Below are 19,659 nucleotides of genomic sequence, written 5' to 3'. Positions count from 1 at the left end.
GATTCAGAGATGATTCAGGTGTTACATTTCAAACATGCTTATTTACGTTGTTTTTTTGGTTAAAAATTGTTGGGTTTTTTGGTTAAAAAACGGTTTAGGTTACAAAACAGTTAGAGGTTAGTGTCAGTGGCCAGATAAACAGAACAAAAGTTGGACTCATTTCAAGGCAGCTAATTATGTGATTTTGTCATTTGGGAGAACTGCCTTTAACTGCACATGTGTATACATTAAGTAAGAAGGATGCGAACTGTCTCAGACGATAAGTGGTTGAAATAAGAGTGATACATGAAAACATTAAAAAAAAATATTTACATTTTACATTTTTGGCATTTAGCAGACGGCTTTGACCAAAGTGACTTACAACAAATGCATTTGATTAAGTAAGTGAATCATCTATCCTCCAGTCATAGCAGGAAAAACTAATCTATGCTCAGGCCAGGGGCCATTGGCAGTCGTCGTGCTAGAAGAAGGAAGATTTATTTTTATTATGACACAGGGGGGGGTAGAGGGTAAGTAGATGTCTCAGGAGGGGACAGTTAAGATGTAGCCAGAAGAGACGGAAGGTCTTCAGTCTACGGCGGAAGATGGGGAGTGATTCTGCAGTTCTGACAGCAGTGGGAAGCTCGTTCCACCAAGCGGGGAGCCAGTTTTATCATGGTGTATAGTTGAAGGAACCTTTTGTGAATAGTTTGGTAATATTGATCATTTGTGCCAATCATAATGTTAGGGCAGTGCAGGGGTTAGACTAGAGTCAGGGTTACAGGGATATAGAGTTACTTTCTCCCACTCTACCCCCCCCCCCCCCCCCCCTCTCTCTCTCTCTCTCTCCCTCTCTCTCTCTCTCTCTCTCTCTCTCTCTCTCTCTCTCTCGCCTGTGCACACAGTTCAGGAGTTCAGGACAAAGTCATCTATAGGATGTTTATGAGAGTCGACTCTGACTGTTTACACAATGATGTGTTTACACAGTTCTAACTCTAATATTAACAGACAGGTCTTAATGAGGTCAATGATTTGGCTACTAATCTCATGTGATAAACAGTGCCGGCTACCAGCTGGGCTACGATGTGCTTCCACCACATCTGAACACTGGACCACCCCCCCCCCACCCACAAATACACAACCCTCGTCCCAAAATGGTATTTCTTAGAAAACTGTTTATTATTTTTAGGCTTCTATGGAAAAAGAGTAATCCATGCTTTGGTAATATCAACACACACACGTGCACACTCGCACGCACGAACGCACACACACACACACACACACACACACACACACGCGCTCATGTCTCTAGCGTCTCTCTGATGACGGAACTCTTTACATTTCAAAGTATTGGTCAGTAGTCTGATGATGAACCAACCCAGAGGTTGTTGGCGGGCTCCCATTGGTTGAAGCTGAGGTCCAGTAACAGTGTTTCAGGTGTCGAGGGGGGGGGGTTTACCCTCCAAGAGCAGGACACCACATGTCGAGGTGTCCTCGGGCAAGACACTGAATCCCAAATTGCTCCTGATGAGCGGGCCGGCCGGCGTCTTGCATGGTAGCTTGCTGCCGTCGGTGTGTGAATGTGTGTGTGAATGTGTGTGTGAATGTGTGTGTGAATGGGTGTGTGAATGTGTGTGTGTGAATGGATGAATGAGAGGCCGTTTACCATCCTAGCATGGCCTATAACCTAACCCTCCGAAGTTACTTCCTACTGACATTTCTCTTCGCTGTCACTTTCTTTCATCCCTCTCTTTCTCTCTCTCTCTCTCTCTCTCTCTCTCTTCATCCCTTCTCTCGTCAGCTCTCCTCCCTCTCCTAGGCATGTCGTCCGTCTCCTTGGTAACAGACTCAGCTCCGGCCAACGTGTCGGCCGGTCTGGGGGGCGGGGCCCTGGTGTCGGTGACCCCGGTGGTTTCCGGGGCGATGGAGCGTGACGCAGCGCTGGCAACCGTGGAGGTGGCGGTGTTGGCGGTCATCCTGGCGATGGCGTTGCTCGGCAACGGGCTGGTGTTGGTGGTGTTGCTAAGGAGGAGACGGCACCACACCCCCCTCCACCAGTTCATGTTCAACCTCTGTCTGGCTGACCTCGTGGTGGCGCTGTTCCAGGTAACACACACACACACACACACACACACACACAGACATAGACTCACACACACACACACACACACACAGACTCACAGACTCACACACACACACACACACAGACACACACAGACACAGACACACACACAGACACACACACACACACACACACACAGACAGACACAGACACACACACACACACACACACACACACAGACACGCATACAGACACACACACACACACACACACGCACACACAGACACACACACAGACAGACATACACAGACACACACTCAGACAGACTTTTAGATTTAGAAATAATTACGGAAGTCCAGAGTAGGAATGCAACATTTTTTGGTGCTTTTTTTCAGTGTCTGATGACGTGATCTTGAGGCCTAAGTACATCCAGTGCTCAGTAATCAGCAGGGGAAATGTCTGTCCATGATAGCTAGCCTGATTATTAACCCTAACCCTAGCTAGCCTGATGATTAACCCTAACCCTAGCTAGCCTGATGATTAACCCTAACCCTAGCTAGCCTGATTATTAACCCTAACCCTAGCTAGCCTGATGATTAACCCTAACCCTAGCTAGCCTGATGATTAACCCTAACCCTAGCTAGCCTGATGATTAACCCTAACCCTAGCTAGCCTGATGATTAACCCTAACCCTAGCTAGCCTGATTACTAACCCTAACCCTAGCTAGCCTGATTACTAACCCTAACCCTAGCTGACAGGTGGAGGTGAGGTAGAGACTGACAGGTGGAGGTGAGGTAGAGACTGACAGGAGGAGGTGAGGTAGAGACTGACAGCTGGAGGTAAGGCATCATATGTAAATTGCCTTTCTGGACGAGCAAAATTCATACCGAAATGATTCTCTGCTCCTCCTCCTTTCTCTGCTCCTCCTCTCTCTGCTCCTCCTCTCTCTGCTCTCTCTGCTCCTCCTCCTCTCGCTCCTCCTCTCTCTCCTCCTCCTCTCTCTCCTCCTCCTCTCTCTCTCTCCTCCTCCTCTCTCTCTCTCTCCTTCTCCTCTCTCTTCTCCTCCTCTCTCTCCTCCTCCTCCTCTCTCTCCTCATCTGTCTGCTCCTCTCTCTGCTCCTCCTTTCTCTGCTCCTCCTCCTCCTCTGCTCCTCCTCTCTCTGCTCCTTCCTCTCTCTCCTCCTCCTCTCTCTCCTCCTCCTCTCTCTCCTCCTCTCTCTGCTCCTTCCTCTCTCTCCTCCTCCTCTCTCTCCTCCTCCTCGCTCTCCTCCTCTCTCTGCTCCTTCCTCTCTCTCCTCCTCTTGTCTCTCCTCCTCCTCTCTCTGCTCCTCTCTCTCCTCCTCTCTGCTCCTCCTTCTCTCTCTTCTCCTCTCTCTCCTCCTCTCTGCTCCTCCTCCTCTCTCTGCTCCTCCTCCTCCTCTCTCTGCTCCTCCTCTCTCTACTCCTCCTCTCTCTCCTCCTCTCTCTGCTCCTTCCTCTCTCACCTCCTCCTCTCTCTCTCCTCCTCTCTGCTCCTCCTCCTCTCTCTGCTCCTCTCTCTCCTCCTCCTCTCTCTGCTCCTTCTCTCTCTGCTCCTCCTCCTCTCTCTGCTCCTCCTCCTCTCTCTGCTCCTCCTCCTCTCTCTGCTCCTCCTCCTTTCTCTCTCTGCTCCTCTCTCTCTCTGCTCCTCCTCTCTCCCTCTGCTCCTGCTCCTCTCTCTCTCTGCTCCTGCTCCTCTCTCCCTCTGCTCCTCCTGTCTCCCTCTGCTTCTGCTCCTCTCTCTCTCTGCTCCTCTCTCTCTCTGCTCCTCCTCTCTCCCTCTGCTTCTGCTCCTCTCTCTGCTCCTGCTCCTCTCTCTGCTCCTGCTCCTCCTCTCTCTGCTCCTCCTCTCTGCTCCTGCTCCTCTCTCCCTCTGCTCCTGCTCCTCTCTCTGCTCCTGCTCCTCTCTCTCTCTGCTCCTCCTCTCTCCCTCTGCTCCTGCTCCTCTCTCTGCTCCTGCTCCTCTCTCTCTCTGCTCCTCCTCCTCCCTCTGCTCCTGCTCCTCTCTCTGCTCCTGCTCCTCTCTCTGCTCCTGCTCCTCTCTCTGCTCCTCCTCCTCCCTCTGCTCCTGCTCCTCTCTCTGCTCCTGCTCCTCTCTCTGCTCCTGCTCCTCTCTCTGCTCCTGCTCCTCCTCTCTCTGCTCTGTTGTAATCCTCTCTGTTCTCATGGTCACATTTTCCCCTGTTGTTCACGCATTGTTCAGAGTTCAGGTGCAGAGAGACAGTGGTGGTGGGGGGGGGGGGGGGGGGGGGGGGGGAGGGAGAGAAGGAGAGGTGCAGGGAGAGAGGGAGGGAAAGAGGGAGAGAGGGAGGGAGGGAGAGATGCAGAGAGGGAGGGGGGGAGAGAGAGAGGGAGAGAGGGAGGGAGGGAAAGATTATATATATATATAGTTTACTCCTGATTATAGTTATATAGCACCGTTTTGTGTGTTTTTTCGGAACATGTTTCTATACTATAATGATGTCCAGACATGGGTGGCCTCATAGCAGGCTGTGGCCATGGGACTTTGCGGGTCGTTGTCTGAACAGAGTCCTACAACTATCTGGGTGTCTGAACAGTGTCCTCCAGCTCTCTGAGTGTCTGAACAGTGTCCTCCAGCTCTCTGAGTGTCTGAACAGTGTCCTCCAGCTCTCTGAGTGTCTGAACAGTGTCCTACAACTCTCTGAGTGTCTGAACAGTGTCCTACAACTCTCTGAGTGTCTGAACAGTGTCCTACAACTCTCTGAGTGTCTGAACAGTGTCCACCAGCTCTCTGAGTGTCTGAACAGTGTCCTACAACTCTCGGAGTGTCTGAACAGTGTCCTCCAGCTCTCTGAGTGTCTGAACAGTGTCCTACAGCGACAAGCTACCGTTCTACAGGGCGGGTGGGGAGGGGGAGGGGCCTCGGAACGTAAGATCCAATGAAATGGCGGGCGTGTTCTCCCATCGCTCTGAGAATAACAAGGATTTAGGGATTTAGAAGTAGGGGCTATACGAGACCACCGCTGTCTCCCTAACTCAGTTCTCTCCATCTCCCCCCCCCCCCCCCCCTCGCTCTCTCTCTCTCCCTCCCTCTCCCCCCCTCCTTCTCTCTCTCTCTCCCCCACCCCCCCCTTTCTCTCTCTCTCTCTCTCTCTTTCCCTCCCCCTCTCCCTCCCCCCCCCCCCCCCCCCCCTCTCCCAGGTGTTACCTCAGTTAGTGTGGGACGTTACGGGTCACCTCCCCGGTCCTGACTTCCTGTGCCGCCTGGTGAAGTACCTGCAGGTCCTGGGCATGTTCGCCTCCTCCTACATGATCGTCGCCATGACGCTGGACCGCCACTACGCCATCTGCTGCCCCCTGAAGGCCTACCGCGGCGGGGGCACCCAGCGCTGGAACTCCCTCATCCTGCTGGCCTGGGGCCTGTCTCTACTACTCAGCCTGCCACAGGTACACACACGCACACACACACACACAGACACAGACACAGACACACAGACGGACACAGACACGGACACGGACACAGACACACAGACACAGACACAGACACACACACGGACACAGACACAGACAGACACAGATTCGGACACAGACACAGACACAGACACAGACTCGGACACAGACACAGACACACAGTCACGGACATAGACACAGACACACAGTCATGGACACACAGACACACAGACGGACACGGACACAGACACAGACACAGACACGGACACGGACACACAGACACGGACATGGACACAGACACAGACACACGCACACACACACAGACACACAGACGGACATGGACACAGACACACGGACACAGACACAGACACAGACACACAGGCACAGACACACGGACACAGACACACAGGCACAGACACAGACACAGACACAGACACACGGACACAGACACACAGGCACAGACACAGACACAGGCACAGACACACGGACACAGACACACACAGACACAGACACGCATACACAGACACACACACACAGACAGACAGACACACACACACAGACAGACACAGACACACACACGCATGCACACGTACACACACACAAACACACACACACACACACACACCCATCGCTCTGAGAACAACGTGATTTAGAAGTAGGGCTATACAAGACCGCTGTCTCCCTAACTCAATTCTCTCCATCTCTCTCCTCACACACACTAGTGCATGCACACACACACACACACACACACACACACACACACGCACACAAGTGCATAGCTACCACTATTCTTCACACGAGAGATGGTGCAGAAACTGTATTGCATGGATTTGCACTAAACTTAATGTTTTGCAGTAAAGCCAAATAAATCACATTTCCAGCCAGTTTCTTTGCAGTATCACTTGAATTCATTGTTGGCAACACAATTATCGACATAAGATAGATTATTTTCCATTAAGGGATTCTGTATGGCCACTAACTATAGTAACTATAACATATAGACCAAGACTGACTGAGATTATGTTGTCCTAGACCACTGTGCTTTTTCCTCTCCACCATTCAACTTCGTAGATTTTTGTAAGTCTCCCCAGGCCTCAGGGTCACATTCCTGAGCAGTTTTGTTCCTCTCCATTTGCTCAATTTATAATGACAACCTGATCCACACAGTGTGTAGTTGATCCCTTTGCAAATCAGACACTCTAAAATTCTAATTTCAAAATGATATAAACTATTATCCTTGCATTAAGATGGACTCAATACAACTCATTGAGTGATTTTTTCTTCTCCTTTTTTTGCATTTTAACTAAATAAATGTAAAAAACTAGAAACATTTAAGTGTTCTAAAACCTTTGACCGGTAGTGCTTACACACCCTTCTACACACAAACAAAAACATACACACACACACACACACACACACACACAGTGAATCCTAACACTGCTGGTGGCTAAACCTAGTCTCTCATCTTCTTTCTCATTCTTCCTCTACCACAACCTCTTTCCCTCTCTCCCTCCTTACCACATCCACACTCCTCTCTCTCTCTCTCTCTCTCTCTCTCTCTCTCTGTCCCTCTCCCTCTCCTTACCACCTCCACAACCTCTTTCCCTCTCTCCCTCCTTACCACATCCACACTCCTCTCTCACTCTCTCCTTACCACCTCCACACTCCTCTCTCTCTCCCTCTCCTTACCACCTCAACACTCCTCTCTCTCTCTCTCTCTCTCTCTCTCTCTCTCTCTCTCCTAACCACATCCACACTCCTCTCTCTCTCTCCTTACCACCTCCACACTCCTCTCTCTCTCTCCTTACCACATCCACACTCCTCTCTCTCTCTCTCTCTCTCTCTCTCTCTCTCTCTCTCCGTCTCCTTACCACCTCATCACTCCTCTCTCTCTCTTTTTCCCTCTCCTTACCACATTCACACTCCTCTCTCTCTCTCCATTTCCTTACCACCTCCACACTCCTCTCTCTCTGTCTCTCTCTCTCTCTCTCCCTCTCCTTACCACATCCACACTCCTCTCTCTCTCTCTCTCTCTCTCTCTCTCTCTGTCTCCTTACCACATCCACACTCCTCTCTCTCCCTCTCCCTCTCCTTACCACCTCCACACTCCTCTCTCTCTCTCTTTCTCCCTCTCCTTACCACCTCCACACTCCTCTCTCTCTCTCCCTCTCCTTACCGCATCCACACTCCTCTCTCTCTCTCTCTCTTCCGGTCATCTTCTTTCTCATTCTTCCTCTACCACAACCTCCCCCCTCCCTCCCTCCCTCCCCCCTCCATCTCCAGGTGTTTATCTTCTCCCGTTCTGAGGTGGCTCCAGGTGTGTTTGAGTGTTGGGGACACTTTGTGGAGCCGTGGGGCCTGAAGGCCTACGTGACCTGGATGACCCTGTCCGTGTTCCTCCTCCCCCTCCTCATCATCACTGTCTGCCAGGTCAGTCTTCCTCCCATTTTTTTTGTTTTAATATAGACACTGGAGAGACAGTACAAGGGGGGCAGTCTTAGGAGGCACAGTATAGGGGAGAAGCAGGTGTCTCAGGAGACCCAGTGCTGGGATTAGTAGATGTCTCAGAAGGAGCAGTTAAGGTGTAGCCTGAAGAGGTGGATCTTCAGTCTCCGACGGAAGATGGGTAGTGACTCTGCAGTTCTGACAGCCGTGGGCAGCTCATTCCACCAGCGGGGAGCCAGTGTAGTGAAGAGACGTGACCAGGCAGCGCGACTGCCGTGTTGGCGTAGGGGTGGGGGGACCAGTCGGCCAGCAGAGGTGGAGGAGCGGAGTGCACGGGCTGAAGTTTGGGGGGTGACCATTGCCTACAGGTATGCAGGGTCTGTCCCTTTTGCTGCCAGGTGGGCAAGCACCAGGGTCTTGAATCTGATGCGAGCTGCTATCGGGAGCCAGTGAAGGGTGCGAAGGAGGGGGGTGACATGAGAAGATTTGGGGAGGTTAAACACCAGACGGGCAGCAGCATTCTGGATGAGCTGCAGAGGTCTGATGGCGGAGGCAGGGAGCCTGGCCAGGAGTGCATTGCAGTAGTCAAGGCGGGAGATGACCAGTGACTGGGTCAGGAGTTGCGCTACTTCTCTGGTGAGGAATGGTCGTATCCTTCTGATGTTGTAAAGCATGGATCACCAACAGCCGGCCCGCGGGCCGGATGCGGCCCACCCAAGCCCGTGGAATATTTATGTTTTTTAAATATTAATTAATTCAGAAAATGTGAGGAGGGAAATACCGTTTAGAACATATAGGGCGCGTTCGTAAATTCGTTGGAGCGCACACTGGATTCAACGTCGTCATGGAACCAAGTAATTTGATTCGACTAGAGGCAGTCACGTGGACGCTCTGACTCTCTCAGAGCGAATTTACGAACGTGGCCATAGCATAGATTCATATCGTTCTTCCAATGCAGGACGATTCAGACCTAACTCATTCACAAAGCTGCAACCTTGCATCTAAATAGCAGTAGCAAAGCTGAAACTAATTCCCGTCTTTTAAATGGAATTCGGCAGACGTAGCACCTATTCGCATGCAAGGATGGGGACACACTCATAGCTCTCATTTAACATTTCGTTGTTGTTGTTGTTGTTTTTCACATACTCGTAGGCCTATTTAAAATGTCGTGTTTTTTTCACATGCTCTTGTTTAACATTTCGTGTTATAGGCTCTTTTTTCACATGCACATTATAGTGACTTAAATAACAACTAACTTCTCAGTCAAAACATGAATGAGGTAAATGGCTTGTTATGCTTGTAGAACCCAGACAGCCCGGAGAGATGCACTAGTTGCCCTCTCGTTCAGATAACGTTCTGCTAATAATCTGCTTCAGTGCAGATGAGGCATACAGGTTTTGCGTTACTAAATGTTGGCAATCTGAATGCGTACTTGTCAGTCCATTCCTCATTAAAGCTGCGTTTTTCCACATCAATTTTACGCTTCAGGTTCATTGAGAGTGACATTTTGCTTGATTGATAACTGAAAATGATTACAATGAAGTGAAGCCAAAATATCTTGATCGCCCTCTAGTGGCTGGCTGCAGTATAGGTGTCAGGAGTCTGTTAACACTGATAATAAATTAATAACATACATTTTGTAAGAAAGTGAAGATATTAAACAATAATATGCTAATTATGCCTAAATTAAATAAATAAAAATAAGGCCGGCCCCCACAATGTAAGCTTAGAAAAATTCTGGCCCTTGGACAAATGTAGTTGGTGACCCCTGTTGTAAAGGAAGACTCTGCAGGAGCGTGCTGCCGCTGCGATGTTCTCCGCACAGGATAGGCGATTGTCTAGGATCACTCCAAGGTTCTTGGCTGTCTGGGAGGGGGTTACAGTAGAGTTCTCCACTGTGATTGAGAAGTCTTGGAGAGGGCTTTCCCAGGGATGAAGAGTAGCTCAGTCTTGTTAAGGTTGAGTTTGAGATGGTGGGCTGACATCCATGTAGAGATGTCAGTGAGACATGCAGAGACACGTGTTGCCACATGTAGGTCAGAGGGGGGGAAGGACAGGAAGAGTTAAGCGTAATCTGCGTAGCTGTGGTAGGAGAACCCATGTGAGGAGATGTTCTGAGAGGATGGAGAGAAGTTCTGAGAGGATGGAGAGAAGAATCTGGTGGTTGACTGTGTCGAAGGCAACAGGTCCTGAAGAATGAGAACAGAGGATAGGGAAGAAGCTTGAGCAGAGTGGAGGGCCTCCATGACAGCAAGGAGAGCAGTCTCGGTGGAGTGCCCAGCCTTGAAGCCGGATTGGTGGGGGTCCAGATGTTCCATCTTCTGGAGATAGTCAGTGAGTTGTTTAGATGCTGCACGTTCAAGGGTTTTGGAAGGGAACGAGAGAAGGGATACCGGTTTGTAGTTGTGGACAGAGGACGGGTCAAGGGTTGGTTTCTTGAGGAGAGGCTTGACCGGCTATCTTGAAGGCAGCCAGGTCAGATCCTGTGGATAAGGAGGAGTTGATTACGGTGGTGAGGTAAGGAAGGAGAAAATTGATTGGAGAAGAGGGGAGGGGATGGGATCGAGAGGGCAGGTGGTTGCCTGCTTGGATGTGATCAGTGTGAGAATCTCCTCAGGGAAGAGGGGGGGAAAAGATGATAGGCCAGAAACCGAGTGTAGAGCAGAAGGTCTGGAAGGGTTGTGAGCAGAGTTAGTAGGAGGAGGGTGAAAGGTGCTGCTAATGTCATCAACCTTCTTTTCGAAGTAGGTGACAAAGTCATCGGCAGACTGGGAGGAAGGAGGAAGGGGAGGAGGTGGGTTGAGGAGTGAGGAGAATGTGGAGAACAGTTTTCTAGGATTAGAGGTAGAAGAATGTATTTTGGAATGATAGTAGGATGCTTTAGGAAGCTGAAGCAGAGGAGGCGTAGTTGGAGAGGAGAGAGTGATAAAGGTTAAGGTCATCAGGGAGGCTGTTTTTTCTCCATTTCCTCTCAGCTGCCCTGAGCTCTATTTTACAAGCATGTAGCTTATATATCTTACTCTTTCTCACTCTGTCACTGATACTACTCTCTCTCTCTCTCCTTCTCTCTCTTTCTATATCTCACTCTGTCACTGATACTACTCTCTCTCACCCTCTCTCTCTCTCTCTCTCTCTCTCTCTCTGTCTCTCTCTCTCTCTCTCTCTCAGATTCGTATCTTCAGGGAGATCCACGACAACCCTTATCTGAAGTCGGAGCGGCGCCTCTCCCCCGCCTCCGTCTCCCTCTCCTCCTCCTCCTTCCCCATCTCTCCCTCCGTCTCCCTCTGCTTTCCCAGAATGCAACGGGACCACCGCAGGGGAGGGGGAGGGGGAGGAGGCAAGGCCCGTAGAGGGGTGTGCCTGTCCCTCAATGGTCCTCGCACCCCGTTCAGTAATCATGGAGACGACCTCGGCGGCGTCGACCCCGGCCCCACGTCACACCTCCACCTTCCTCTCGCTCCCCTGCCGGGCAACCGCTACGAAGGCCACGCCCACGACCCCGTCTACTCCGGTGAGCTGCTCCAGTGAGACGACAGACAGTGACGGTGAAGAGAGTCCCGTTATTCCTCTCCAGAGTCCTTTAAGAATTCCTGATCGGTGTGGCCTGGGGTGGTCCAGTGGTCTAGCACTATGGCCTGGGGTGGTCCAGTGGTCTAGCACCATGGCCTGGGGTGGTCCAGTGGTCTAGCACCATGGCCTGGGGTGGTCCAGTGGTCTAGCACCATGACCTGGCGTGGTCCAGTGGTCTAGCACCATGGCCTGGGGTGGTCCAGTGGTCTAGCACCATGGCCTGGAGTGGTCCAGTGGTCTAGCACCATGGCCTGGAGTGGTCCAGTGGTCTAGCACAATGGCCTGGGGTGGTCCAGTGGTCTAGCACCATGGCCTGGGGTGGTCCAGTGATCTAGCACCATGGCCTGGGGTGGTCCAGTGGTCTAGCACCATGGCCTGGGGTGGTCCAGTGGTCTAGCACCATGGCCTGGGGTGGTCCAGTGATCTAGCACCATGACCTGGGGTGGTCCAGTGATCTAGCACCATCACCTGGGGTGGTCCAGTGGTCCAGCACCGTGGTCTACAGTGCACACATATGCCCATGTCGGCATGGGTTAGAATCCGGCGCATGCCCTGCTGGCATGCCCTCTTCTCCTTACTTTCCTTTGTATCTTCACTATATCTGTCCAATAAAATGACAAATATGAGTGGGACTGCCCCACTCAGAAAAAAAAAAAAAAAAAAAAATGGATGAAAACAATTCCGGATCATTCTGCCACACACAGACACACACACACACACACACACACACACACACACACACACACACACACACACACACACACACACACATACACCACATGGAATGACTCTTCCTCCTCGCGAAAGTGACCAAACTGACAACATTCTCAGAGAGCCGACACATCATCACGCTCTGACATTGTTTTCAGAGACGCTTGTCGACAAAACAAAGGGCTTTTCCTTGTTCCCTCCTGGCTCCAGCAGCTGTGGAGGAATGTCTCTGCTCGTCCTAAAAATACATAAAAAAAAGATTCTGGATAAAAACATTTGCGTGTGGGGTAAAGTCACCTGGGGCCAGTTGCATAAAGATAGATTAAGACTGGTCTAAGCCTTAGACTAGACTTGTATTCTCAGGTTAGACCAGTCTAATTAAGACTGACTTATTTTGAGGTTAGAAAGTTAGCCACCTTCCACCCCTGGCTAAGCTTGATGTGTTGCTATAGGAACGAGTCAGGGCTAGTAGCTAGCTAACACGGTAACTCCAGCGCGGTAAACTACTTCACTGGTAAAACTGCTAAGCAGTATACTTTTCTCCACACTATATATTCCAATATATATATGTTTTCAGCAGAAGAAAAGGGAGTTGATCTCTCAGGTCTTCCGCCGCTAGGTGTAGCTAGGTGTAGCTGTTTTGGCCGCCATGTTTTTTTTTCTGTCAAGTGTCTTATTTTACCTAGAATGCATTGCGTGACAGGCAGGTCTAAGTCAGTCTTACCGTAGTCATTCATAGGCTAGCTTTATGCAACAGGAACATTTTAGAGTCTATAGCAAGACTGACTTAAAGTGAGATCTAAGTCTAAGACTGGGTCTATCTTTATACAACCGGCCCTGGTCTGAACCTTGTTGGCTTTGGTTCTAGATGAGCTCCAGCAGGACCCACCCATGCCCTCCGCCCGCTCCTCCGTGGCCCGGCCCCCGGCCCCCAGAATGAGGGGGGTGTCAGCCGCTGTGTCTAAGACGGTCAAGATGACCCTGGTGATCGTGGTGGTCTACTCCGTCTGCTGGACCCCCTTCTTCAGTGTACAGCTGTGGGCCGCGTGGGACCCCACTCCCCATCCCAACGGTACACACACACCTAGACACACACACACACACACACACACACCTAGACACACACACACACACACACACCTAGACACACACACACACACACCTAGACACACACACACACACACACACCTAGACACACACACACACACCTAGACACACACACACACACACACCTAGACACACACACACACACACACACACACAGGCAGACAAACACAGAAACACACACATACTCGCACTCACACACAGACACAGACACAGACACGCTTGAAGACACACACACACACACACACACACACACACACACAAACTGGCCAGTCTGAACACTTCCTCTGTGTTTTTGTGTGTGTGTGTGTGTGTGTGTGTGTGTGTATGTGTCTGTATGTGTGTGTGTGTGTATGTATGTACATGTTGTGGCAACCCTCTCACTGTGACCCGGGGAATAGTACACACACTCCAGCTAGAGCAGGGGTTTTCAAAGTCCAAGACAGTGAGCCCCCCCTAAGAGAATTGTGACATACACCCCCCCCCCAGTAAAAAAAAGAAAAAAGAACAAAAACAGTCAAATAGAATCCATAGAATCCATCCAGCAAGACTGAATCCATTGAAAATAATTATATTTGTGTTTATTTGACACATGTCAAACTTTTTGTCAATGTCTTTTAACTAAACACTAGGTATAATCACCAATCCAACGGCATAATAACACTTTTCTCTGACAATTCAACAGTGTTGTGCCAGCTATCAAAAACGTTGTACTGAACTAAAAAAGACAACCATCGTGGAGTCCATCGTTTCAAATCAAATGTTTCAGAAGGCGTCAATTCTAGGCGAGCCACGGTACTGTCTGATAGGGTGTAGTTTAGCCGCTGCTGTCTCTCCCATCATTATGGCACACATTTCCTTGGCAACTGGCAGCACTAGTGGCAGCATAGTGTGCGCAGTGGCGGATTAAGGTGGTCAGTGGCCCTAGGCTACTCCTTTGTGTGAGCCCCCCCCCCCATACACGAGCCTCCCCCTCCCCAAAATACACAACTCACGAGCACCCTGCACACACACACACACCACTCATAATGCTTTACCATAAAACACATTGTGCTTTAATAACATAATGCAAACAATAAAAAATGCACTGAAAAGGTAACTTGTTATCATTCAGTGACTCTTGGATCTTGGCATAGTTCTGGTGTAGTGCTTTGCGCATGTGCTGACCATCTAGTATCTGACAAACTTTTCAATGTCTCCAGCCTCTTGTTGTCAATAACATTTAGCCCCGCAGTTATTATCTGCCAACGCGCCGTGGATTTGGAACAAAAATTATAAAGTGTCTGTACAAAATGTAAAAATTCCATTGTCACAGGGCAACAATTTACACTGGCAACTCCCACTAAATTGAGTGTATGCGCTGCGCAGGGTACCCACTCGGCCAAATTATTTATCTCCTTAATGCGTGCTTGCAAACCACTGTAAATGCCGGACATGTTGGCTGCATTGTCATAACATTGGCCTCGGCAGTTATTGATGTCAATGCCCATTTCTTCCAAAACGCCAAGAACAGACTGATAAAGTGACTCCCCTGAATGACTCTGAATTGGCAAAAACTTGAGAAAACGCTCCTCCACGCATCCATCTGGTGACACATATCGTATGATGAATGTGAGCTGGTCTGTGTGTGCAACATCTGGTGTAGAGTCGACGCTGATTGAAAAGTACTTTGCTATTTTTACCTGACTGATTATCTCAGCTAGGACATGCTCTCCCATCAATTCAATAAATTCTAAGCATGTTGTTGATGAGAGGTAAGATGGGGTTCCCTTGCCAGCATTTCCATATTTGTCTATGTGCGCTTTCAAGAATGGATCAAACTCACTGATCACTTCCAACACACCCATAAAATTCCCATTATAAGGCTGGCCAAAGGTTTCACAGTGTCCCCTCAATGGTAATCCTCGCTCTGCAAGAAACTTCACCACTACAACCACTCGCTTTAACACATCTGTCCAATAAGCACACTCGTTGTCAAACTGCTTTTTTAGTTCTGAGTCAATACAGCCAGCAACAGCACAGCGCATCACATAGGAAAGCATAGCTTTAGCATATGTATATATATATAACATAGCATAGCTTTCCTGTGGCTTTCGGAACCTTCATGCTCAGCCAGACACACTGCTGCGTTTTTCCAGTCATTGTAGCCTGTTTTGAGTCCTGATTTATGAGCACCGTCTGCAAATAATTTACATGCGAAACAAAATACTTTTCCTTTTGCAGGTGAATAAATTAACCATTCTCGAGGCACGGTTTCGCCATTTGAATGTTTTCTTTTAAATAGTGTTTTTGAAAAATACCTCTTCTGATGCTTGTGCTGTGTTTCTGAAGCGGCGACATTAGCATCTTTATTTTGACAACATTGTGGCCCCATCTTAATCCAATATGTTCTCATGTCTTCACCAACTGTATCCCACAATCCAGGATCCGAGCTGTAAGTGGTGGTAGGATTTGTGTCTGGACCTGGTGGTGGTGTTGCCTCCTCTTCTTGATTGTCCTGCTCGGGATCAGTGTCACTGTCAGCTGGTGGTGGTAACGTTAGTGCCTCTTCTCTTCTCCGCGCTCAGCCTCGACAGCCTGCATCTCCCCCCCATGTTCGCCTCAGCGCTGCTAGTGCTAGCGACACCCGACCCAGAGCTGCTAGTGCTAGCGACACCCGACCCAGAGCTGCTAGTGCTAGCGACACCCGACCCAGAGCTGCTAGTGCTAGCGACACCCGACCCAGAGCTGCTAGTGCTAGCGACACCCGACCCAGAGCTGCTAGTGCTAGCGACACCCGACCCAGAGCTGCTAGTGCTAGCGACACCCGACCCAGAGCTGACCGTTTCGTGGCTCTCATTCTCGACAACATTGGTCGTCGCAGGCGCAGCAGCATTATTAGAAAACATTTTTTAAAATCTTGGGCAACTTTGCTATATTTAGTTCTTTTTTCATTAGTTCTTTTTGTTTTTTGGCCCCACTAATGTGCGTCCGCTTAATTTTTGCAACTTTGACCGGCGAATTTAGCCTAGGCTATACGTCCTGCTTGACTCAAACTGGTGAGATGAGATGCGCGAGATTTCTCTTGAATCAAACTATAGAAAATATAGGGGGGTCTCAGGATAGAAAATATAGGGGGGCCTCAGGATAGAAAATATAGGGGGGCCTCAGGATTTGTTATGTTATTTTATTATTTATTAATTTTAAAAAATATATTTTTGGGGGATCCAATGTTAGGTGGCCCCCTAGTGGTGGTGGCCCTAGGCTGCAGCCTAGGTAAGCCTATGTGTTAATCCGCCACTGAGTGTGCGGCTTACCTGCTTTACCGGCTTACCTGCTTTGGCAATGCGTAATGCCACCCGATATGATGCTTCAGTAGCCTTGACATTAGTTTGACTGAATTGTTGAATGACCCGCTTTTCTCCTCGTATTGCTTCGAGTTTCCTTTGGAAAAACTCTGGTGGTTTGGATGCTAGCTCGTTGTGCTTAGTTTCTAGATGGCGGCGGAGTTTTGCGGGTCTCATCTCTCATGCTGTCGTTAGCCAGCACCTCTTTGCAAATGAGACGTTGCAGTCGTGGGATGTCGTTTGAACCTATCCAGTAAATCGTATTCGCTTCATCGTATTTCCTACGTTTTGGTTTGCTGCCAGAAGGCTCAGGCTGTGGCACTGCTGGTGTCAGAAACCTCTTCATTTTTAAATGTTTACTCTCTCACGCTCTTTCACACTCTCTCTCACATCCGTTGCTAGCCAGACATCCGTTGCTAACATACGTTTTGGCGCGTGACTAACTATAAAGCAGGGCTACATTTATTTATTATTATTATTATTTATTTAATTTATAGAACGCAATACAGCCTGCAATGTCCTCAAATTTAGCATACATCTCTCCCATTATTTCTTTAATTTTTTTTGGTCTTAAAAAAAAAATCACATTTCATTAAAAAACATTAAACCAAATGTTATTTTACACAGGCTCCGCACCTCACACTTTGAAAACCCCTGAGCTAGGGAGGTGAGAAGACAGTGGATATCTTTAGGCTCATCGCCATATTTCTTCCTAACTTAGGTAGGAGCTGGGCATCGCCCACTCAGAAAGACGGCTCCTTCAGGCCTCACTGCCGGGCTCGTCAGTTCGTTGGAACTGGCACCACGCTCTAGTCGTCTGGGGTAAGGGTAGTCCGTCCCTTCCTCTTCCTCTCTGGTCCGTTACATAAAATGACACCCGTTAATATAACCCTGGTGGCGTCCTGGTCTAACGTAGCTCTCTCTCACTTTCCATGGGGTTGTGTTCCTCCATGTATATGGGGTGGCCGGTCAGGGCACAGCTGCCTGTGCGAATAGCCAGGGTCTGCCAGAGTCTTCTACCAGCGGCTCTGCCTGGCGGTCTGTGGGCTGGCTCCGCGGTCCTGACGCCCCCGACGCGTGCGTGATAGTGAGAGGGATGCCACAGTGTGTCTGTATGCATGCGTGTGTGTGTGTGTGTAGGGGCTGTGTTCACCCTCCTCATGCTGTGTGTGTGTAGGTGCAGTGTTCACCCTCCTGATGCTGCTGGCCAGTCTGAACTCGTGCTCCAACCCGTGGATCTACTCAGCGTTCAGCAGCAGCGTGTCCGTGGAGCTGCAGGTGTTGCTGCTCTGTTGCAGACGGACACAGCGCCGCGGCTCCCTGCCCAGCGAGTCCACCGTCACACACACCTCCATACACTGACACACACACACACACACCTCCATACACTGACACACACACACACACACACCTCCATACACACACACACACACACACACACACACACCTCCATACACTGACACACACACCTCCGTACACTGACACACACACACACACCTCCGTACACTGACACACACACACACACACCTACGTACACTGACACACACACACACACCTCCGTACACTGACACACACACACCTACGTACACTGACACACACACACACACACCTCCATACACTGACACACACACCTCCGTACACTGACACACACACACCTCCATACACTGACACACACACACACCTCCGTACACTGACTCACACACACACACCTCCATCCACTGACACACACACACACACACCTCCATACACTGACACACACACACACACACACTTCCATCCACTGCTCACACACACACAACTCCATAGACTGACACACACACACACACACACACACCTCCATACACTGACACACACACACACACATACACCTCCATCCACTGACACACACACACACAAATGCACTCAAACACACAGATCCACACACACAAATGTGCGCACACACACACACACACAGCTAAACTACAGACATCTAGTCTACTGTGCCTTTACGTTCCTGTGTGTCTTTGCTTCTCTCTGTTTCTCTAGTCTAACGTATGTATAGTATGCATCACATTCAAATATGATATACAGGTGCATCTCAAAAAAGATTTATATTGTGGAAAAGTGAAATATTTTCATTTCATTTTCATTTAATTCAAAAAGAAGAGTGGAGATGCACAGAATCCAGGTTACTTGAAGTCCAGTGTGAAGTTTCACAGTCCGTGATGATTTGGGGTGCCATGTCATCTGCTGGTGTTGGTCCACTGTGTTTTATCAAGCCCAGAGTCAACGCAGCCGTCTACCAGGAGATCTTAGAGCACGTCATGTTGATTTCATTTTCCAGCAGGACTTGGCACCTGCCCACAGTGCCAAACAACCAGTAACTGGTTTAATTACCATGGCATTGCTGTGCTTGATTGGCCAGCCAACTCGCCTGACTTGAAGCCCATAGAGGGAATCTATGTTTGTTAAGAGGAAGATGAGAGACACCAGACCCAACAATACAGATGAGCTGAAGGCCGCTATCAAAGCAACCTGGGCTTCCCTAACACCTCAGCAGTGCCATTGACTCCATGCCACGCCGCATTAATGCAGTCATTCGTGCAAAAGGAGCCCAGACCAAGTATTGAGTGCATGAATGAACTTACTTACATACTTTTCAGAAGGTCAACATTTCTGTGTTATATATATATATTTTTATTGGTCTTATGTAATATTTCGAGATACTGGATTTGGGATTTTCATGAGCTGTAAGCCGTAATCATCAACATTAAAACAGAAAAGTCTTGAAATATTTCACTTTATGTGTAATGAATCTAGAATATATTAAAGTTTCACTTTTGGAATTAAATTACGGAAAATAATGACACGATATGAAACATTTTTGGAGATGCACCAGTATGTAATGAGATGTTCCTGTCAGATCCGTAATGTATACCCAGTAGTGAATACATGCAGAGTATCTCAGTGACGATACTGTAGTTTTATATGGATGAATACTTTGTAGATATTGTAATAAACATCTATTTGAAACAAGTGTTATTGATGCTTTT

The 19,659-nt window shown here is 49.1% G+C and overlaps 1 protein-coding gene across 1 annotated transcript; it reads left to right on the top strand.

Moving 5' to 3' along the window:
- Positions 1–1,800: 1,800 nt before the first annotated feature.
- LOC308160443 (vasopressin V2 receptor-like) lies at positions 1,801–17,989 on the top strand (the record flags this gene model as incomplete). Its single annotated transcript, XM_080534357.1, has 8 exons — positions 1,801–2,085; positions 5,223–5,468; positions 7,755–7,901; positions 11,085–11,153; positions 11,213–11,253; positions 11,309–11,427; positions 13,066–13,269; positions 17,805–17,989. 8 exons carry the CDS (start codon positions 1,801–1,803, stop codon positions 17,987–17,989), a joined length of 1,296 nt encoding a protein of 431 aa, XP_080390483.1.
- Positions 17,990–19,659: the final 1,670 nt, after the last annotated feature.

Source organism: Nansenia antarctica (genome assembly GCF_963989245.1).
Source record: "Nansenia antarctica genome assembly, chromosome: 6".
Classification (NCBI taxonomy): domain Eukaryota; kingdom Metazoa; phylum Chordata; class Actinopteri; order Argentiniformes; family Microstomatidae; genus Nansenia; species Nansenia antarctica.
This window is presented reverse-complemented; position numbering and strand designations above follow the sequence as displayed.